Genomic DNA, 22,331 nt, shown 5'->3' on the forward strand with positions numbered 1-22,331 from the left:
GCATAATTTCAAATTTACTCTTAAATTGTATGATTTAGTAGTACTTTTCTATTTCAAAATTGTTTAAACATCACCACCGTCCAGGGCAATTTCATCAGTTAGAAAGAAACCTTATGTCCATTAGCAGTCATTCTTCAACCCCCTCTTTCACCCCTGACAACCACTAATCTACTTTCTTTCTCTCTGGATTTTCCTATTCTGAACATTTCATACAAACCATAGAAGACGTAAGTGACCTTTTGTGTCTGACTCCAATCACTTAGTGTGATGTTTCATCTATGCTGTAGCACATATCACTCGTTCCTTTTTGTGGCTGAATAACATTCCAAAGTTCAGCTGAATATATGCTACATTTTGTTTATCCATTTATCCATTAATGTGCATTTGGGTCATTTCCACTTTTTGGCTTAAGCTTAATGCTGCTCTGAACCTTTGAGTAATAGTTTTTGTCTAGATGTTATGTTTTTAATTTGGTTAGACACTTAGGAATAGAATTGCGGGTCATTTGACAACTCTGTTAAACTTTTTTGAAGAGATGCCAGACTGCTTTTCAGTGTCCAGATGGCTGCACCATTTGACATTCCCAATAGCAATGTACAAGGGTCTCAGTTGCCAATACTTGTTATTCTCTTTTTGATTATAGACATCCTAGTGGGTGTGAAGTAGCCTCTCATTGTGGTTTTGATTTACATTTTTTTTAATTTATTTTTTTTAGTTTTTCAGTGGACACAACATCTTTATTTTTATGTGGTGCTGAGGAATCGAACCCAGTGCCCTGCGCATGCCAGGCAAGCGCACTACCGCTTAAGCCACATCCCCAGCCCCTGATTTACATTTTTAATGAGGTATTTTGAGCATCTTTTCATGTGCTCATTGGCTGTTTGTATGTCTTCTTTGGAGAATGGTATATTCAGATCTTTTGCCCACTTTTTAATTGGGTTATTCTTTTTTATATTGTTGGCCAACAAGGATCTTTTTTTAATATTTATTTTTTAGTTGTAGTTGTACACAATACCTTTATTTCACTAATTTATTTTTATGTGGGGCTGAGGATCGAATCCAGGGTCTCAAACATGTGAGGCGAGCGCTCTACCATTGAGCCACAACCCCAGCCCCGCCAACATGGATCTTTATAGTGATTAAACTGTTTGGGCTTGTGGAAAAGATAAGCAGGTATTTCTTTTGGAATTTCTTCTGCTGAGCTGTTGATGCTGAATTTTTGAGAACTCGTTTTTATCTCACCTTGACTGTTCTAAGTATTGAGTACTTCATTTCCAACAGTTCAAGCACTTTCATTAAACAGGTTTTTTCACAAAACTATTTGGTTGCTGGTTCCCAGATAAGCTCCCTGGTTCCTAAGAAGCAACCCTGCTGAGGCGCAGCACTTGGTTGTAGCTCAGTGCACTCAAGCAGCCCATAAGTGCTGCTTTATCACAAGTTGCAGTGCAGAAGGGTGACGGCTGTCACCTCTACACAGTGACCTCCTTGTCCTGCAAGTGGAGCAAGGATTGCTCTCTGTAGGTAGACTGGCTTCTGCAGCTGACAACTGGTAGGGCTTTAGGGAGGAGGTGCTTCAGTCTCCCTGTTCTTTAGTTCTGTAGACACTGTGGCTTTGCCACTTCATAGACTTGTATAAACCAGCTTCTCTCCTGTGTGGATCTGCAGCCATTGCCCCAGTCCTGCTGGATGCCCTGACGGACCCCTCAAGGAAGACCCAGAAGTGCCTACAGACCCTGTTGGACACCAAATTTGTCCACTTCATTGATGCCCCGTCACTGGCCCTCATCATGCCCATTGTCCAGAGAGCCTTCCAGGACCGTTCTACAGACACACGGAAAATGGCAGCACAGATTATTGGCAACATGTATTCCCTGACAGACCAAAAGGTAGCAACCATCTGGGGCTGGTGTGCAGAGGATCTGCCCACAGCAGATAAGAAGGAATGTGGGCACTAGGCCCTGATTGTGTTTACGGGCAGAATGGGCCATTTCGGGTAGGAGGTAGAAATCTGGGCTCTCTGGGGCACCTTCAGGAGTGTGGCAGTTCAAGTCTCTACTAGTTTAGTCCTCAGCTGAGATTGACCCTTTAGGTCCCTTTTACAGACTGAGGTGGAGGAAAGACACATCTTTTCCTTGGACTTTTCAGGAGTTTTAATAAAGTAGCTGCTGCTTTCCCTCCTTGCAGTGTTTTTTTTTTTTTTTTTTTTTTTTTTTTTTTTTTTATGAATGTTTACCACAACTCTGCACTGATGGACGAAAGAAGATAAAGGGAAATGTTATGTTGATCCTGGAAAATTTGAGAAAATTAAAAATTAGAAAAACAGCTGGGGATGGTGGCGTACGCCTATAACCCCAGTGGTTTGGGAGGCTGAGGTAGGAGGATCATGAATTCAAAGCCAGCCTCAGCAACTTAGTGAGACCCTGTCTCAAAATAAAATATAAAAAAGGGCTGGGAATGTGGCTCAGTAGTTGCATGTCCCTGGGTTTAATCCCTATTACCAAAAAAAAAGAAAGAAAGAAAGAAAAACAAAATATTTTACCCTCGGTCCCCCAGCACTAAAATAATTAATGCTTTTACATTCTATTTTTTAAAAAATTTAGGTTCCTGAACATTATTATAGCAATTTATTCATAAAACTGATTTTTAGTAATTATATAATGTCCCAACATGTTTATATACCATAAGTTATATAATTCTATCATTGGTCCTAAGGGTCCAAGGTTTTGTTTTTTTTTTTAAACTATTTTAAAGGAAGGCTGCAGTGAACATAAGGCATTTTCTATATTTAAAGTTATTCCCCAAAGTTGAATGCTACATCAAGAGACATAAACATTTTGAGATGAAGAAAGAGATGATACAGAAATTCTGAAAGGAAAGTACCAGGAATATTTCCTAAGGATTCCAGAATTTTGGGCAGGCCTTGGTCCCAAGAGAAGGGCTGGAGAAGTAGAGCTTTGGACTGTAGCTGGTGGCCCTGTCTGACCTGATGGGGAGGGGCTGAGCATCCTTCATTGGTTTCCCTGATCATTTGTTTGCCTGGTGTTCTCACAGGCCTGGTCCCTTGCTCTTTGCTAGTTATCCCACCCGTTCTGTGAGAAGTTAGGTTTTCATGTTTGGGGCCCCATGAAGTGCTGCTCAGAATCCACAACAGAATAGGGCCTAGAGAAAATAGGAATTGGGCCTCTGCCTGAGTTGTCTCTTATGTTGTGGCAGGACTTGGCTCCCTACCTGCCCAGTGTGACGCCTGGCCTGAAAGCCTCTCTTTTGGACCCTGTGCCTGAGGTGAGTCTGGGGAGGGAATAGCTCATGATTTTAGCCCAGCCTCTAGAAAATTGTTTCCTCAAAGCTGCTTTTATTCCTGTTGGGCAAAGGGAAGGAGGCTTGGGGTCCCTCCCTGTTCCTTCATGGCTATCTCATTCTGAACTGCATTGCCTCACTGTTCCCATTCTTGGTTTCCTAACAGGTACGAACAGTATCTGCCAAGGCCCTGGGGGCCATGGTGAAGGGCATGGGGGAGTCATGTTTTGAGGACTTGCTACCATGGCTGATGGAGACACTGACGTATGAGCAGAGCTCTGTGGATCGCTCAGGTGCTGCACAAGGTGAGGCCAGAGCTGGCGCAGGGGCCAGATTGGAAATGCTTTCAGGGGGCCTTCAGAACCAGTGGATTCATTCTGCATTTGTGTTACAGGGTTGGCTGAGGTCATGGCTGGCTTGGGGGTGGAGAAGTTGGAGAAACTGATGCCAGAAATTGTAGCAACAGCCAGCAAAGTGGACATCGCGCCCCATGTCCGAGATGGCTACATCATGATGTTCAACTACCTGCCTATCACCTTTGGGGACAAGTTCACCCCTTATGTGGGACCCATCATTCCCTGTATCCTCAAAGTAGGTACCAGTGATCCCTCTAAGGACGAAGGAATGAGAGCAGTATGACCCTGTTCTCCTAGAGAGCCATAGCTGCCTGTCTCTGGGGCCACTTTGAGTTTGGGTGCCAATGGTAGCCCTTGCTGACCCACCCTCTGCATATCTAGGCTCTGGCTGATGAGAATGAGTTTGTGCGTGACACTGCCCTGCGTGCAGGCCAGCGAGTCATCTCCATGTATGCTGAGACGGCTATTGCACTCCTGCTGCCCCAGCTGGAGCAAGGCCTCTTTGATGACCTTTGGAGAATTCGGTGAGACCTTTGGCCAAAAGGCCCAGTGGGCCTAGGTTTTACAATTTAGGGATGAGGGGCAGAATGTTGACAGGAACTCTCTCGACTATCTCCAGACTCTAGATTTTAACCGTTTTGTCACCTTCGAATTCCTGGAGCAGCGTCTTCTTTCTGACTCTGTTTTAAACAGTTCTTCCTCATTTAATCCTAGTTTGTATTCAGATTTCCTGGTGGGCTGGAGGGGGGTAGTTCAATGGTAGAATGCTTGCCTAGCATTTGTAAAGCCCTGGGTTCAATCCCTAGAACTGCAAAAATATAAAGATTTTAAATGAATGCTCTTTTATCTCAAAATTCCATTTCTAGGACTTTATTCCAAGAATATATTTAGTTAAGTACTTAGAACTATATGCAGAAGGATGTTTATTTCAGTATTGCTTATCATTTGAAAAACTTTGGAGTTCAGTTGAAAAATATCATATGGCACATCTACAGACTAGATTTTTATTCAGCCGCTACAAAGAATGGTATGTAACAATATTGGCCGACAGAGAGCTTGTCAACCTGCTGTTCACAGGACAGTGCAGGTAGTGGCCCAACCATGTGTAGTGTAGGCACACTTCACATGTTATGGGGTATGAGTGTGTGTCAGTGTAGACAGAAGTGCTTATCCGGTGGTAATAGTATCAGGATGGTTGCAATTGTTTATGCTTTCTTCCTTTAATTTTTTTTTGTAGTTGTAGATGGACAGAATGCCTCTATTTTTATGCAGAGCTGAGGATTAAGCCCAGTGCCTTACACATGCTGAGCAAGCGCTCTGCCACTGAGCTACAGCCCCAGCCCTCCCTTCTTCCTTTATCTCTTTCTGCACTTCTTGATTTTTCAGTTTGAATATTACTATTATTTTTCTAACCATTAAAAAGTATAAAACTGGGGCTGGGGCTGGAGCTCAGTGGCAAATTGCTTGCCTAGCACATATGAGACACTGGGTTTGATCCTCAGCACCAAGTAAAAATTAAACAAACAAAATAAAGGCATGTTGTCCATCCACAACTATAAAGGAATTAAAAAAAAAAAAAAAAAACAACTGTAAAATGTTATGGGGTTTTTTTGTTGTTGTTTTGTTTTGCTACTGGGTGGGGACTGAACCCAGAGGAGCTTTATCACTGAGCTACATCCCTAAACCCTTTTGATTTTTTTATGTTGAGATAAGGTCTTACTAAGTTGCTCAAGGCCTTGCTAGATTGCTGAGACTATCCTCAAACTTGAGTTCCTCCTGCCTCAGCCTCCCAAGTGACTGGAATTGTAGGTGTCCACACCTAGCTATAACCTAATTCAGTAAAGTTCATCCTTTTAGGCTTCTCCAGGTTTGTTCACTTGTAATGCTCTGTCATACTTGTTACCTGTTAATTCTTCCCTTTTGTCTCTTTCTCATGACTTTTATTATGGAAATTTTCATACAAGCTTCATTCCTTTTTTTTTTTTTTTTTTTTTTTTTTGCAGTGCAGGGGATGGAACCCAGGGCCTTGTGCATTCTATGCAAGCACTGTACCATTGAACTACACCTTAGCCCTATTTCTTTTTTGTTCACTAGTAGAAAACTTGTGGAAAATATATGGGAGAGTGTAAAGAAATGGAAACTGCTTTAACTTACCTTTCTAAGACCACCACCTTGAATATTTTGGGCACATTTCCGTCTAGTCTTTCTTCTGTGTAGTGCTGGGCTGTGCCCCATACTAGAGGCAGTGTGATTCTGTTCTTGGTTTCCTTTTCAGGTTCAGCTCTGTTCAGCTACTTGGGGACCTCCTGTTCCATATTTCAGGGGTCACAGGGAAGATGACCACAGAAACTGCCTCTGAAGATGATAACTTTGGAACTGCCCAGTCCAACAAGGTGGGAAGTTAGCTTTGCTGAGCAGAGGAAACGCCCTGGGGCCTTTCTTTGCTCTGGAGGCTTCACCACCCATGTTCTCTGTCCCCTTCTCTGGGCTATAGGCGATCATCACTGCTCTGGGAGTTGACCGGCGGAACCGGGTGTTGGCAGGCCTTTACATGGGCCGCTCAGACACCCAGCTGGTGGTGCGGCAGGCGTCCCTGCATGTCTGGAAGATTGTTGTCTCCAATACCCCCCGCACTTTGCGTGAGATCCTGCCTACTCTTTTTGGGCTTCTGCTGGGATTCCTGGCAAGCACATGTGCGGATAAGAGAACGGTAAGCTTTCTAGGCCTTGTTCTGGCCCAGCAGCCCCTCATGCCTTCTTTTAGAGCTCCTTGCACTGCAGAGCCTGGGAGAGAGCCAAGGGTCCTCTGTTTAACAGAGGAACATTAATTATTTACTTAGTCACTCAGCAAATGTTTACTATGTGGAGAAGAAAGGCAGACCTAGTCCCTATCCTGAGAGCCTCATTCTGGTGGAGGAGATGCATGTTAATCAGACAGTCACACAAACAGATGTTGAGTGTAGCTTTGGCAAATGCAGCATGCAGTTATACTTGCTAACGCTAGGGGCGTGTGGCCTAGAGAGAGGGTCAGCAGGTGCTTCTCAGAAGAAAGGATGCTTAAAGGTGAAAGATGAGTAAGCGCTAGCCAGCTGTGATGGTGGTGAGAGAATATTCTAGATAGGGAAAAGTGCTTTAGATACAAGGCCAGGGTATGAAAAGGTCCCATTGTAAGCAGACCATGGCACACAGTAGGGGTTAGGCAAGGCCCTTGTGGCTGGAGTGAGGAATCAGGGAGGAGCAAGCTTGGCATGAGAATGCTTGTGCACCAGGTGGGACAAATGGGGTTCAGTGGTTTTGAGAGCAGGTACCCAGTCTGGGCTGATGACCACTCTGCCAGTCCCCCTTTGGTGCACTTATAGTCCCTGATCTTGGGAAGCAGATTGTGTATTTGATTTGAAGAAGGGTTTGCATGAGACCTTAGAGAGGAGATGGGTTTTTCCCTTAAAACATTTGTTCCAAATTTGGCTCCCCTTGAGTAACAGAGATACGTTTTCAATGATCAGGGAAATTGGCCTTGACCTTGCATCCTATGATGAATTTCATGTTCATATATAAGGTGCCTATTCTTGTTTTAGGGTGTGTATATGTGTGTGAAACAGAGTTCTTTCATAGTGTGTTTTGAGCACCGTGGGGCTCTTTATGGTAAGACATTGAAGAAGGTTAGTGACTCAGATAAAGCCTGGAGGTTCTAGGTCCTCATTCTGGAGTTATTCTTTGGGTGCCCTGGTTTTTCAGGGAGTTGATATTTTTAGTTTTTTTGGTACCAGGGGTTAAACCCAGGGTTATGTATTATGTTTCAAACAGGGTCTTGCTAAATTGCTTAGGGCAATTTAAATTGCCCATTACATTGCTGAGGCTGGCTCTGAGCTTGCAATCCTCCCTCTGCAGCCTCCCGAGTCTTTGGGATTACAGGCATGCACCACTGTACCTGTCTGGGAGTTCATGTTTTGACTTGATCTTTGTTGACAGATCGCAGCAAGGACATTGGGAGATCTTGTCCGGAAGCTGGGGGAGAAAATCCTCCCTGAGATCATCCCCATCCTTGAGGAAGGCCTGAGGTCTCAAAAAAGTGACGAGAGGCAGGGTGTGTGCATCGGGCTGAGCGAAATTATGAAGTCTACCAGCCGTGACGCTGTGAGTATCTTCAGAGGGCCCTGCAGTGCCTGTCTCTGGGTTAGGGTGGGGATCACAGGAGCCCTGCCCCCAGAGATTCACCTGCCTTACTCTGTAAGGGGCTGTTGGCAGCAGGGTGCTGGCCAGGCCACTTGCAGATTTTAGTTTTCCTCTTAGTTTTCCTGTCAGTTTTGCAGGCTAAGAACTAAGCCATGTGGAGGGCTCCTTGAGTGGCCTTTGGAAACTGGAAATGATTCAATACTCCTGAGGTTGCTACAGAGCAGTCCCTTTCATGTGTCACTCTACCAGCTAGGTTAAAGTGTGTGGTGCCTCCTTAGTGGGAAGGGAAATGTGTGCACTCGAGTGGCTGAGGGTGGCAGAGATGGGGAGGGGTGTGCACTTGTTCTTAGGAGAGGAGTCATAAGAGTTGAAGTACCCAGTGGGTGGAAATGTGTTGTCTCTAGCAGTAATTCTGTTTCCATAGCAGCAACATTCAAGGGGTTTGGAGTACTCTATTTCTAAGGTTTGACCTTACTTTCTAAGGTCCTCGAAACACTCCTAGAGAGTAGACTGGTAGTGTGTAATGGGCCTTGATTTGATTGGCAACCCAGAACCAATAAGTGGATGGCCAGTTAGAAATGTAAGCAAGCAGCCAGTTTCTCAGTCTCAGCATTTTAGTCTGGTTTACTAGTCTCTAGTCTCCTCTTGTGTCTTATTAGTGTAGGTCTTACATTTGTTTTTTTATACTTTTATTTGGCAAAGAGTCAAAAGAAATTCTGTCACCCAAGAGAATTGTGAATAATTGAGAAGTTACTGAATCCTTCAGAGGCTGAGTCATGCCTGTGACTACCCATAGTCCAGTGGCAAGGCTGGCACATCAAAGTGAGCTTTGCTATGGTGGAATTGATTGCCTAGGGAGCAGTGCCATCATTGGGCTGTTGGAGACCCAAAGACTTCATAGAGGAGGAAATCTTTGAGTCTTGAAGAAAGACTTAAGAGTTTTCCGGGAAGATTAGCAAAAGAAAGAATTCAGGGGAAGGGGGCCAGGTCCTAGAGGTCTTGCCATTAAAGCTCTTAATTATGAAGTTTGGGTGAGGCATTCATAAAGGTGTGTCATGTATCCTCTGCATGTGTGTGTGCGCGTGTGTACACAGTTCTGGGGTCTGGCATGTGCTAGGAAAGTGCTCTACCACTGAGCTACAGCCCTGGTCCTCTCTGCTTTAACAAAAAGTCCAACATAGGGAGTCATGGCTTGACCGGGTTATAGTCCTTGGCCTGAGTTCCCTTGCTTATTTCCCCTCCCCCTAGGCCTTTTGTGCCTTAATATACTGTGCTTGCACTGTTGCAGGTGCTGTATTTCTCCGAGTCCCTTGTGCCCACAGCAAGGAAGGCTTTGTGTGACCCCTTGGAAGAGGTCCGAGAGGCAGCAGCCAAGACTTTTGAGCAGCTGCACTCTACCATTGGCCACCAGGCTCTGGAGGACATCCTCCCATTTTTATTGAAGCAGCTGGTGAGTGGATCTGGCGCACACCTACCAGTGTGGCTTTTACTGTCTTCGTAGCAGTAAAACTCAGTAGGTTTCCTTTGCCAAGGCAGTGGAATGTGGGCCTCCAGGGGGAGTGGGTGCAGAAAGACCAGAAGTGACTTTGTGTTTTTCCTAGGACGGTAAGTAAATATGGGTACAGTGGGTGGGGGGGGTAAGGAGGTAGTTGGTGTAACTGGTTCAGACATCAGAGATGTGGCAAGAGCCAGCTTCTTAGGGTTGTCTTCAATGTCCTTCTGCAGGATGATGAAGAGGTATCAGAATTTGCCTTGGATGGTCTGAAGCAAGTTATGGCCATTAAGAGTCGTGTGGTGCTGCCTTACCTCGTGCCTAAGGTAAATCTCAACATATGGCAAACACCAGGCCCTGAATCCACCTTGTTAGTCCTGGGCCTGCTGTGAAGACCAGTTCTGAGTGCAGAGGTTGGGGGCTGGTGGTGGGTGGAGTACAGGGTCCTGAGATTTGCTGGGGCAGGCCCTCATCTCTGAGTGGGGTGTGGGCTCCCTTGCTTGCCATTCCATCCTCAAGAGCCGGTGCCACTGCTGGCACTGAGCAGGTGCAGTATTCATCAGGTTGCTGTTGTTCATCATTCCACCAGCTGACTACGCCACCTGTCAATACCCGGGTGCTGGCTTTCCTTTCGTCTGTGGCAGGTGACGCTCTGACCCGTCATCTTGGTGTGATCCTTCCGGCAGTCATGTTGGCCCTGAAGGAGAAGCTAGGGACCCCAGACGAGCAGCTGGTAAGGGGGCCACGATCACTTCTCTGTCATTTATTATCTGCCATCCTTACCTGTCCCTGATGATCTGTGCTCAGCACACTTGTCCTCTGTGGTTTTAGGAGATGGCTAATTGTCAGGCCGTGATCCTCTCAGTAGAGGATGACACTGGGCACCGGATCATCATTGAAGATCTGTTGGAAGCCACCCGCAGCCCTGAGGTGGGCATGAGGCAGGCTGCTGCCATCATCCTCAACATCTATTGCTCCCGATCCAAGGCCGACTACACCAGCCACCTGCGGAGCCTGCTCTCAGGCCTGATCCGCCTCTTCAACGACTCCAGTCCTGTGGTGCTGGAGGAGAGCTGGGACGCCCTAAATGCCATCACCAAGGTGAGGGGACCACTGCCCCCACAACAAGCTTTTTATTGGAGAAAATTCCAGACATTTATAATAATAGATTCTGACAGGATTCCTCCATGTACCCATCACTCAGCTTCAACATTGATCAATTTGTGGCTAGTCCTGTTTCTACCGCCTCCCCAACCCTTCCCACATCTGCATTATTTTGAAGCAGTCCTGAGAGGGAGGGCTGCACATCATCGCTGCTTTTTCCTGGATTCCCACAGAAGCTGGATGCCGGCAACCAGTTGGCACTGATTGAAGAACTGCACAAGGAGATCCGGCTCATAGGCAACGAGAGCAAAGGCGAGCATGTGCCAGGGTTCTGCCTCCCAAAGAAGGTAGGTCAGGGCCTGGAGGTGCAGGGTGCTGCACCCTGCTGCCTTCCTGTGTCCTCACCTATGGCCTGGGTCTGCAGTGTGCACTGTTGCAGTGGCGGGTCAGTCAGACTTCATGCTTGAGTATTCTTCAGCGCCTTCACATACAGCGTGTTTCTGCCATGGTGGCCAGATGGGGACAGGGTGCGTGCTTCCCTTGGTTTAAGCTGTCAAGGCCACCTCATCCAGACCAAATGGGTTGCAGAGGTGGCAGCAGCGTTCGTTACCTCTGTGTGCTTGGTCTGTTGGGGCTTGCCCTCTTGTCACCATTCATTTAAGCCTCTTCCCCAGCCAGCCCAAATTGTCATCTCCTAGTTGACTGGAGGATGACTATCAGGAGCACTGTGCTTTGGGTGGGAGACACGTGGGCCTGAGGCCTTTGGTATTGGACTCTCAGCTGTGGTTCCCTTGTCAGGGGGTAACCTCCATCCTTCCAGTGCTGAGGGAAGGAGTCCTTACTGGCAGTCCTGAGCAGAAGGAAGAAGCCGCCAAGGCCTTGGGCTTGGTGATCCGCCTGACCTCCGCTGACGCCCTGAGGCCCTCTGTGGTCAGCATCACTGGCCCCTTGATTCGCATCCTGGGGGACCGATTCAGCTGGAATGTGAAGGCAGCTCTGCTGGAGACACTCAGCCTCTTACTGGCCAAGGTGAGTGATTGATAGGTTTGGTCTTTTGGTCTGCTCAAATCTTAGAGAACAGATATCTTCAGGACACTGATGTGAGATACCCTTGGCAGCAAGGTGACAGCTTCATTATGGAGAAACGGCATAGCAGAGGGACTTGAGCCCATGAACTCAGACTACACTTCGTCCAATTCCCAAGTCCTCCTCTTAGTAGCTACATGGCCCTTAGGAAAGCCATGTAACCTCTGAGCCTGCCTCTGACGTCTGAGACTGACACTGCCTACCTTCTGTGGGTCTTAGGTGAACTAATGCCAAACACTGTGCCTGATACACTAGCACTCAGTACATGAAAAAAGGAAAAAATTAAGGGCCATGTAAATACAATGAAAACACTGTTAAAGTTGCTTGAGTTCTTTATTACAGCCACATAAAGAGAAACGCAAAGAATCTGGTGAGAGAATGAAAAAGACATTTGAGAACAATCAAAGTGACTTCAGTTTTTGCCAAAAGTATAAGAAGCAAAGATTTAATGTGGTAACTGTTTCAGATGTTCTTAAGGGGTAGTAATTAAACCCCTTAGGCTTAAAGTATAAATGGAGCCAAAATTCTTTATTTAAAAAAAATCTTAACATAAGGTTGGGAAGCAAACGCACACTTAAGGTTTGTAGTTTTTTCCCTTTGGAAGTAAGAGCAGCTCCCCAGCTACCAAATGGGATTGTATCAACCTCATTTTGTGACTTTTTTTTTTTTTTAAACAAAATTAAATATCATCTTCACCTCATATTCTGTGCTACATTCTTTTCTGTGGTATTTTTGGAGCTCTAGACACAAATGGAGCTCCTACCTCATGGAGCTTGCCCCTGACCTGAGTCAGTTGTCACCCATGGGCAGGAGGTTTTTGATTAATATTTACTATCTTCCCCTATTGTGTGCCTTTGAGCAGCCTACAAATCTATCTGAATCCAGTGTTTCCAGATGTTCATTGGCATTGAATCTTTAGACAGACACAGGGAGATTCCTGTTTTACAAGAACTAAATTTTTTCTGGCTCCAACTATGTTTTATCAAAAGTGTGCCTATTTGGCTGGGGGTGTGGCTCAGTGATAGAGCACTTGCTTAGTACATGTGAGGCACTGGGTTCCATCACCAGCACCACGTAAAAATAAACAGGCTGGGGCTGGGGCTCAGTGGTAGTGCACTTGTCTGGCATGTGTGAGGCACTGGGTTTGATCCTCAGCACCACATATAAATAATTAATAAAAGTCTATCAACAACTTCAAAAAATTAAAAAAAAAATAATTTTTTTATCTGCAACCATATATATTTATGTGTGTGTGTGTGTGTGTGTATTTTTTTAAGTATGCCTGTTTTCTGTGTATAGTCAGGGAGTGAGCTGGAGTTGTATTGAGGTGGATGCACATGTGTATCAGGTGGATTCTCCAAGGTCATTTGGGTCATGGGCTTGTTCCAAGGGCTTAGTGTGGAGAGCTTGGCCTGCAAATCTATTGTTTAGTAGCTGGTACCTGCTGTTATGTGGACATCTCCCTGCCTTGGCATGAGAACTGTACTTCTGACCATCAGCCGCCTACCCTGCTTTTTAATGGATTCAGAGGAGGAGGATCTGAGATGCTGTCCTTCTAGATGGGTTTCACTGAGCTAAGCTGTGATACAGCCAGGGCTGCAAGGCAGCTTTCTCTGACAGTCACTGCTCCACCTCCTCTTCCTCCTGCTTTCTCTACTTTGACGAAGGATGCTGAAAACAGATGAGGAAGCTGAGCAGAACCTGTCTCTGCTGTTATTGCTAGCCTGTGTGAGAGCTTGGTTAACTCCAGGTGGTTTGTGATTATTGTTTGCTTTCATTCCTGTTGCCTTAGAGTGGCCTCGGAGTCCACCACAACTATGATTTTTGGGTGTGTGTTTTTCCCACAGGTTGGAATTGCCCTGAAGCCCTTCCTGCCCCAGCTGCAAACCACCTTTACCAAGGCCCTACAGGATTCCAACCGGGGTGTGCGCCTGAAGGCTGCTGATGCGCTGGGGAAGCTCATTTCCATCCATATCAAAGTGGATCCCCTCTTTACAGAGCTGCTCAATGGAATCCGAGTCATAGAGGACCCAGGTGTCAGGTAAGGTGCTTCTGAGGGAGTGTGTAGCTTCCAGGAGACAAGGCAGCTGTGTTGGGCTGTGCCTGTGCAGGTAGAAGGCAATGGTGGGGAAGAGGCAGGGGTTAAGTCAATGCATTGGTTCCCTAGGGACACCATGCTACAGGCCCTGAGGTTTGTGATTCAGGGAGCAGGTGCCAAAGTGGATGCTGTTATCCGGAAGAATATCGTCTCGCTCCTGCTGAGCATGCTGGGACACGATGAGGTACAGCTGCAGTGGATGGCTGGGCTGGGGGCTCTGCTGTTTCTTGTCTCCTTTCTTTGAGTGGCTTCTCCATGTTATATTATTACTTGGACCACTCTACTGATATTATTGATTCTGGCTTTAAAAAAAATTTTTTTTTGGTGCTAGAGATAGGACCCAGGGCCCCTAGCCTGTTGATTCTATCCTATAGATAAGGCAAGTAATATTTGTGCTGTTCCAGATCTCTCACCATTTTGTTCTCTAATTTTAAGTCACTTTCCCTCTCTACCCCTCATTTCTCTTTGTAAATCAAAGATGTTCATTTTTTGGTTCAGGAAACATTTATAGAAATGAAGGGCCTTGTGTATGAGGCCTTGTGGTTGTAGACATTAAGAAACTTAAAAATCTGGTAGGATAAATCATCTTTGCTGTTTGTCCAAGAGAGAGGATGAGACTTGTCTGGGGCCACACTTTATCCAGTTACAGAATCAAAACCAGAATCCAGTTGGGCGTGGTGGCACGTCTATAATTCCAGGGACTTGGAGCAGGGGAATTGCAAGTTTGAGGCCAGTGTGGATAACTTAGTGAAATCCTGTCTCAAATTTTTTAAAAGAGTTGGGGGTGTAATTTAGTGATAGAGGCTTGCCAATCATACTCGAGTCCCTGGCTTCCATTCCCAGCAACACACACACACACACATACACACACACACACACACACACACACACTTTCTGTCTGTCTGTCTCTCCCTTCTCTCTCGCTCACACAACCCAGAATTCAGGCCCTGTGCCTCCTGATTGTGCCCAATTCCATTATCCCTGTCCAGTCTGGAAGCATTTGTTAATTGGCTGCCAAACACTGCAGGTCCAGTCGCGGGGTGGGTACGACTTTTCTTTTTCCCTTTTAACAACAACAATTCTGTTGTGGTGGCCTAATTTACATTTATAGGGCTAATCTTGGGAGAGCATGTCTTTGGGTTCTGTGGTTTCACACTTCATCGTGTGCATACACCTGGGCCAGCCATTGCTGCTGTGTTTGTTCACACAGCTCTGCAAGGCTGGTTCTGATCCTCAGCTGCCATCTGGGTTCAATCCCTGGCACCAAACAAACCAGAAAACCCCCCACATACGACATGCACGCGCTCACACACACACACACATACACACACTCACTCAATCACACACTCACACACTCGTACAATCCAGAATCTAGGCTCTGACTCCTGGTTATGCTTGTTCCCAATTCCATAATCCCTGTCCATTTTGGAAGCATTTGTCAAGTACCCATTGGCTGTAGTGACTCAGTAGAGACAGCAGACAGTCATCTGGGTACAAGATGACACACAGATTTGTTGGGAAAAGGGGGCTTAGTGGTTGTTTTCTTGCTGCCTTCCCAGGTGGCTGTGGGCAGGTGGCTCCCCTCTTTGTGCTGTGGTTTTTCCCAGCTGTACCCCTTCTGTCTCAGGGCTGTTGAGAGTAACTGAGAGACTAAATGTAAAGCATTCAGATTTCCTGAGGAGAAAGGTGCTATGTAAATACAGTTATTGTTGCTATTGTGATGATGATTACCATATGCACACACACTGGAGTTTTCTATAATTACGTGAAGTGCTTGCTGGGCGTGTAATTTTTAACTCTCCACCAAGTAGCAGTTGCAGTGAATGGCAGTCCCAATCTGGTACTGGGAACGAACACAGTGCCTGGAGTAAGGCCTGGCTTCAGAGTTGCTGAGTTTATGTGTTCCATCCTCTTCTCGCCCTCCCCCCTGGGCCCCGGCCTTACTCCCTATTACTCCCTATTACTCCCCATTCTGCTCTCCAGGACAATACTCGGATCTCCTCAGCTGGGTGCCTGGGGGAGCTGTGTGCCTTTTTGACGGAAGAGGAGCTTAACACTGTCCTTCAGCAGTGCTTACTGGGTAAGTCTCTTGTATGGAGGGAGTTCCCCTTCATGGGCTTGGGCCCCTTAGCCCCAGGGAACAGGCCCTGGGCACCTGTCTCCCCTTCCCCTCAGATGATCTTGTAGCACCTGGAATATCCCTTCCTTGGGACCAGTTGCTAACACAGTACTAGAAAGTAGTGCTATAGCCCTGAGTATCTCTGCTCTAAGAATACAGCCAGAAACTGGGAGCAGTTTGTGAGAGACTTCTCTGCTACTCTTTGGGACTTTTGCTACAAAAGTGGGGAGGTTGGGCACAGTGTGGTTTGGGGTTTCCACCATGCCTAAGTCTGCACCATGGTCTTGGTGGGACTTGGCTCCCAGGACTCCATGAGTAGGGGTGTGCTATGAAGTTCAAGTTGACCTCAGTTGTGTCCTCCTACCCAGCGGATGTGTCTGGCATTGACTGGATGGTTCGGCATGGCCGGAGCTTAGCACTCTCTGTGGCTGTGAATGTGGCTCCCAGCAGACTCTGTGCAGGCAGATACAGCAGTGAAGTTCAGGAAATGATTCTCAGCAGTGCCGTGGCAGACAGGGTAAGGCTCTTAGGCTGCTGGTTCAGCCCTCCCGTCCTCTAGCAAGTATTCCACAGCCATGGCTCTGCTCACCCAGCACAGGGGACACCTGTCCCCAGCTGGGTCTTCAGAGCATGGGTTCTATTTTACTGTGGCTGGTAACTTATTGTGCCCTGGGACCAGTAGGTGATTTTTTTGGGCTCTAGTTGTATCATCTAAACAATGAAGACTTTGAGTTGGAGGAAGAAGATGTCCATTCCTGGTCAAAAGGTCTCTGATCTCTGTTCCTGGGAACTAGTGACTTTGTTCATCTCCTCAACAGCCAGGGCAGCCCATCTAAATGAGAGATGTCAAGGTGTCCTTGGTGTAAAGTATTAAGGATGAGATGAGTGGTGAAGGGTCCTGGAGATTCCTGGGGAATCTGGTTCTGCCACTTTAAGGAGGAAGTGGGATGCCTCTGCCTGTCTAGCTCTTTCCTTTCTTTACAGATCCCCATTGCGGTGAGTGGGGTCCGGGGCATGGGCTTCCTGATGAAGTACCACATCGAGACAGGAGGGGGACAGCTGCCAGCCAGACTCTCTAGTCTGTTCATTAAGGTGAGTAGGGAAGGGGCCTTGTACAACCCACCAAGCCTGGCTCATGAGAAAGGCCTAGAGCTGGAAGACATGGGAAATATGCCCCTGACTAGTTGGATTCCAGTTCTCCATGAATGGCCTCCAGGAGACCTCTGGACCCTTGGAAATGGAGAGCAGAGTGTTTCTGTGTGTAATTTTTTCAGGCTGAGTCCAGCTTTTTTGCAGATTCTCCGACCTGTGACCCCAAATTGAGTTAATAACCACTGTTTCAGGCATCCTCTGTAAGCATCCTGATTTTATAGAATTAAGGACAAACTTGGGTTCAAATATTAATACATTTAGCTGGGTGCACTGGCGCACGCCTTTAATCCCAGTGGCTTGGAAGGCTGAGGCAGCAGAATTGCGAGTTCAGAGCCAGCCTCAGCAACAGCAAGGTGCTAAGCAACTCAGTGAGACCCTGTTTTTAAGTAAAATACAAAATAGGGCTGGGGATGTGGCTCAGTGGTTTAGTGCCCCTGAGTTTAATCCCTGATACCAAAACCAAAAACAAAACAAATATTAATAACTCTTCCCTTCCTGCCTCCTTTCCTTAGTGGCATGTCACTTATTAGTATGGTTATGGCATCCATTCCAGGCTCTAATAGGACAAGCCATGGAATCTAACAGTGGCACTCCCACAGACAGTGTGATGTTGCTTCTCAAGCAATTATGTGCCCAGAAATCGGAACTAGATTTTGCATTTAATGGGATAGGGCCATGCCTGAGACTCTGCCTCTGTTACCAGCTCCTATGTGATTCCAGCTGTGTGCAGATCTTGTTGAGTAATGAGGTTCCAAAGATACCTGGCCCCCTACTGGGATTTCTAGGAGCCCTAATTAGATCTGCCCTCTCTGATGGCATCAACTTGTATTTACTTGTTCACTTAGCACTTACTGAGTACCCACTGCTGGGCTGGACCCTGAAGGAGTAGGGAAGAACAAAGTGGATGAGATCTTGGAGCCCATGGGGAGGGCCCTTGGATTGGGTTGTCAGGGAGACAGACCTTGGAAGGATGAGAAGGAACCGACAGAATGAGATCTGGGGGCCAACTTGGGCAGTGGCTTGTTTGAGGAAGTTAAAACCCTGTGTGGGCCAGAAGTAGTGAGCCAAGGGGAGGGTGGCACAAGATGTGGTGGGGAGGTAGATGGGGCTGAATCATGCTGTCACCCTCTTGGGGAGGGACAACATTGGAAAGGAACAGTAGGATCAATGACCATGATGAAGGGAAAGTATCAAGGCTGAAAATTTGGGCTTCTTTGAGATACATAGACTACATGTGTCTGTGTTCCTCTCACAGTGTCTGCAGAACCCATCCAGTGACATCAGATTGGTGGCTGAGAAGATGATCTGGTGGGCAAATAAGGACCCACTGCCTCCCTTGGAGCCCCAGGCTATCAAGCCTATTCTGAAGGCTCTTCTTGACAACACCAAGGATAAGAATACTGTCGTAAGGGCCTATAGTGACCAGGCAATTGTCAACCTGCTCAAGATGAGGCGGGGCGACGAGGTGTTTCAGGTGAGAACCTGGCCTGAGTGCTTCCTAGAGCATGCTGCGGCCTTTGGCTTGCTGTTTTTCTTCTGCATGATAGTACTTGGCCCCATTCTCTTCTTTGCCACCATGTAGGTTTCAGCCTTCAGGAGCAGATTGAGAGTTAGGTGACTGTCCTGGTGCCTGAAAATAGATTTATCTTGGTTTTCAGACTTTTTCAGAAGTAGAGCTCTTTCTTCAAATAAAATCTCCATGGCTTCCAAGCATGTATCACAGACCCCAGTGGAGTGGCCTTTTTGAAGCCCAGAGTCCTATTCCCTCAGCCCCCTGCCCCTGCAGTCAAAGCACTGAAAGCTGTGACATCTGCTCCCTCAGCTTAGGAAAAATGCATCTAGCGTTTTCCTGAGCTGTCCCTGGACCCATCTGATTGGCTTATTTTTTGCCGGATTCAGCCTCAGTGACTTGGTTCTGAGGTTAGCATATATCTTTGTCTTGATTTGACTGGGAATTTGAAGCCTTGTTTTCTGACTATGTCTCCTCACGCCCACTTTTCCTCACAGTCCCTCTCCAAGATCCTGGATGTGGCCAGCTTGGAGGTGCTGAATGAGTGCAACCGAAGGTCCCTGAAGAAGCTGGCCAGCCAGGCAGACTCCACGGAGCAAGTGGATGACACCATTCTGACGTGATAGGCCTGGGCCCTGCTGTAGCGTTTCAGCTCCACATCTTTGTTCACTGTTTTCATTTTTGAAAATATGTTTGTTCCGATGGGGAGCTTATTAAATGGCATTCCCAGAAAGTATTTTAATATATCAACTGACCACAGCCAAAGCCTTAAATCAAACCCACACACAACTGAAAATTGCCTCCTCCATCCCACCCTTTTCTTTGAAGAGGAAAAGGAAAAGCACATGCATAAGCCTCAGCAAATGGCAGCCCAGGGCCGGCTATCTATCTCAGCAGGCCGTGTCTGGGACCAGGAGGGTCGAACTTCGGGTTCCTCTTCTGTTCAAGACCTGGCGCTACCAATCTTTGCCTAGATTCTGAGTGGGACATAGATCTGCAGAGCTCTGCTGAGTCTGGTATGTCTTGGCTTGGCTTTTCAATATTGTGCGGCCTGGTGGATCTGACCTCTGTTGGGTGAAAGTGATATGTAGCTCTGTCAGTTCCCAGGTCAAGGGAGGGTTTTTGAGCAGGCCGTTTGAAGGAGGAATGTTTAATAAAGGCTTTGATTTAATCTGAATAGAAGCAGATCTTTTATAATCTCCAAATATCCATTAATCATGAAGCTTCCTCATCTGGAATAAGGAAGGGTTTGCAACTGTTTTTGGTGGTGTTGGTGACACTGATTTCTGGGCATCCCTCTAACTTGCTTTCAGAAGGAAGTCTTTTTTTTTTTTAAATATTTTTTTATTTTTTAGTTGTAGTTGGACACAATACCTTTATTTCATTTATTTATTTTTATGTGGTGCTGAGGATCGAACCCAGGGTCTCGCACATGTGAGGCAAGTGCTCTACTGCTGAGCCACAACCCCAGCCCTTTCAGAAGTCTTTATCGATCCCTAGATCCTTACAGACATTTCAGCGGAAGGTGGGGCTCTGGTTGGCCACTTCCTGGCTCTGTCCTGACTTGGTAAGGTGGGAATCCCCTGGGGGTTAAGCTGTAGCGACCCATCCCCCGTGGAGTAATGTTCCTACAGTTCAGGGACTTGCAAGAGGAAACTGGAGTTGCAGTTCAGCATCTGCCTCTTTTATGAATGACTTCCTTCCTCCTGATTCTTAGAAGGCTCGTGACATGCACATCCTGTCTGAGGGAGCACACCCCACTGGGCCTTAGTGACGCAAGTTTTTCTGGGCTTTTCTCTGGTCACAATACGGAACAAACCTCTATCAAAATTACTGGCCAGGCCTGTAAAAGGAAGAGAAATACAGAGTGGTGGTAGTGAAAAACAAAAACAAGCATTGTTTATTAATAATGCAGCAGAGGTTGAAAGTAGGCTTGTGACTCAACACTTCTGGTGAATAAGACAAGGTGACCTCTAAGGTGATTCTGATGAAATCCTTGCTTTCTATGCCCGAGTCTTATGTCACAGGACTTCCTATTGTTTTGCAGCAGACCTGGTCTCAGCTGGCTCGTGGTAATTGTAGAATCCCAATTGGGGCTGGAAAGGACCTTGAGAGGTCAGCTGAATTGGTCCCTACAGCCAGACAGCCAATGGTTTCAGCTTTTGGTAGCCATGGTAACTGTTCCCTGCTTTTGGGATTCAGATGGTCATCAGTGTCCTCCCAGCTGCCTAGGGCATGTATCCAGCAAGCTGTCTGCATATGTGTTCACCTCTCCCAGGCAACTGTGGTAAAGAGCAGGAAGTTTTCCTTACAAGGGGACATGACTGGGAAGCCTCCGCCAAGCCCCAGAGATTGTCTTCAGTGTTTCCTTCAGGGTCTTAGATAGGTGCTTACATCTGCCTCTGGCTTTCAGTCCCTAGTCTGCAACTGGAGGGCAACATGACATGCTTAGAGGTGGAAGACATTCATTAAGCAAAATCCAAAGGAAAAACACCAGCTTCCAGTTCCAGAAACTGGAGGAGGATGAGATCTCTGTGTTCAGAATAGATGGCTGGAGGTTGATTCACAGACGGTGATGACTCAAAGGCTCCTCGAGCATGCTGAATTGCATTCTCTGAGTCTGGAGGGAGGTTGTGAGCACTCGGGAAGTGAGTGGCAAAGGGCTGTCACAGAATGACAGTGGAGCAGGCAAAAGGATCTTGTCCGGCTGGAGTCATAGCAATCCTGGAGAAAGTGAAGCTTGCAGTGGAGAAGCAGAAGCTATTTGTCCTGCTAGTTGGTAGTGCTATTTAGCCTTGGGCAAATCATCTAATCTTTCTGGGCCAGTTCTCTCATCTGTAAAATGAGGAATTTGGAATAGAAGCTCTAAAAATCTATTGTTTTCAGTTATCCTTTAGGTGTTATTTGTACTTGCAACAGATAACATTCAACATCATTTCATTTAATCCTCTCAAATGTTCTATGAAGTAGGTTCTTGCTACTGTGTTCCAGAGGAGGAAATTGTGGCACAGAGGTCATTGGCCTAGGATCATATGGCCCCCAAATGGCAGTCTGTCCCCAGAGCTTACTTTTAGCCTTTCCCTCATCTCTCCTGGCTGGTTAGACTTCAACATTTTTAGAACAAGTCCTCCAGACATTTCCAACTCACAGGAAATGAAAGTACATGTAAAGCACCTTGGGTAAAGGGATGTGCCAGCATCAGAAGACTGGCCCAGGGGTTCCATCCACCCCAGGCCCTCCCAGCTACTCTGCAGGTACAGGGAGCAGTACCTCACCCCGTTTACAGGACACTGGCTAGGAAAGTCTCTAGAGAAGACAGGTTATTGTCAAACACCTTCAGTGATTCTCTGAAGGGGAGACTTGTCCCATCTTTTTCTTCCCTATGTCTGAAAGTCAGTGACAAATAGCGTGTCCTTTCTAAGCATAGAAAACCTAAATGACATTCACAACCTTTTAGCTCAGGAGCTTCTGGGATCATGAGCATTAAGATGACTTTAAAACGTAGGGTAGTGTGACATAGTTCAGATGCCCCTTCTAGGAACCAAACCTGCAGTTCTCCCCATCCACACTGCATTGCTAGACGGCCTGGGAGAGGAACAGGGAAACTGCAGGACTGACACCATTTTGGATGCAGCAATTTAGAGACATTATTTTACTGATAGATTTTTGAACATGATAGGTGATTAGGAATGTACTAATTCACAATATTGTGGTGGGGGGCAGCTAGGGAAGAATAGAGGAGTGTTTTTCTTCTAAGTATGGTTCTGTGTGGATATATCTTTTAAAAAAAAATATTTTTTTTCATTGTAGATGGACACAGTACCTTTATTTAATTTATTTATTGTATGTGGTGCTGAGAATTGAACCCAGTGCCTTACGCATGCCAGGCAAGGTGTTCTACAACTGAGCCACAACCCCTGCCTGTGGATTTATCTTAAATTGCTT

General features: G+C 46.5%; 1 protein-coding gene across 3 annotated transcripts in view; it reads left to right on the forward strand.

The window, feature by feature from the left end:
* Gcn1 (GCN1 activator of EIF2AK4) overlaps nucleotides 1-19,557 on the forward strand; it is a 61,093-nt gene extending 41,536 nt beyond the window's left edge. For 2 of the 3 annotated variants that reach the window (XM_077108937.1, XM_077108939.1), the window contains 21 exons: nucleotides 1,666-1,886; nucleotides 3,214-3,282; nucleotides 3,464-3,602; nucleotides 3,692-3,888; nucleotides 4,035-4,177; nucleotides 5,929-6,046; nucleotides 6,148-6,363; nucleotides 7,622-7,786; nucleotides 9,114-9,275; nucleotides 9,551-9,643; nucleotides 9,907-10,050; nucleotides 10,149-10,418; nucleotides 10,655-10,768; nucleotides 11,220-11,450; nucleotides 13,355-13,548; nucleotides 13,675-13,789; nucleotides 15,589-15,685; nucleotides 16,093-16,241; nucleotides 16,709-16,816; nucleotides 18,132-18,350; nucleotides 18,884-19,557. In XM_077108937.1, the coding sequence (XP_076965052.1) occupies nucleotides 1,666-1,886; nucleotides 3,214-3,282; nucleotides 3,464-3,602; nucleotides 3,692-3,888; nucleotides 4,035-4,177; nucleotides 5,929-6,046; nucleotides 6,148-6,363; nucleotides 7,622-7,786; nucleotides 9,114-9,275; nucleotides 9,551-9,643; nucleotides 9,907-10,050; nucleotides 10,149-10,418; nucleotides 10,655-10,768; nucleotides 11,220-11,450; nucleotides 13,355-13,548; nucleotides 13,675-13,789; nucleotides 15,589-15,685; nucleotides 16,093-16,241; nucleotides 16,709-16,816; nucleotides 18,132-18,350; nucleotides 18,884-19,009 (3,290 nt within the window). In that variant the 3' untranslated portion in view covers nucleotides 19,010-19,557. Of the gene's footprint in view, nucleotides 1-1,665; nucleotides 1,887-3,213; nucleotides 3,283-3,463; nucleotides 3,603-3,691; nucleotides 3,889-4,034; nucleotides 4,178-5,928; nucleotides 6,047-6,147; nucleotides 6,364-7,621; nucleotides 7,787-9,113; nucleotides 9,276-9,550; nucleotides 9,644-9,906; nucleotides 10,051-10,148; nucleotides 10,419-10,654; nucleotides 10,769-11,219; nucleotides 11,451-13,354; nucleotides 13,549-13,674; nucleotides 13,790-15,588; nucleotides 15,686-16,092; nucleotides 16,242-16,708; nucleotides 16,817-18,131; nucleotides 18,351-18,883 lie in introns of those variants that run through there. The other variant, XM_077108938.1, reaches the window with a different exon arrangement.
* Nucleotides 19,558-22,331: the final 2,774 nt, after the last annotated feature.

This window comes from Callospermophilus lateralis, chromosome 1 (genome assembly GCF_048772815.1).
Source record: "Callospermophilus lateralis isolate mCalLat2 chromosome 1, mCalLat2.hap1, whole genome shotgun sequence".
NCBI classification, from domain to species: Eukaryota; Metazoa; Chordata; class Mammalia; order Rodentia; family Sciuridae; genus Callospermophilus; species Callospermophilus lateralis.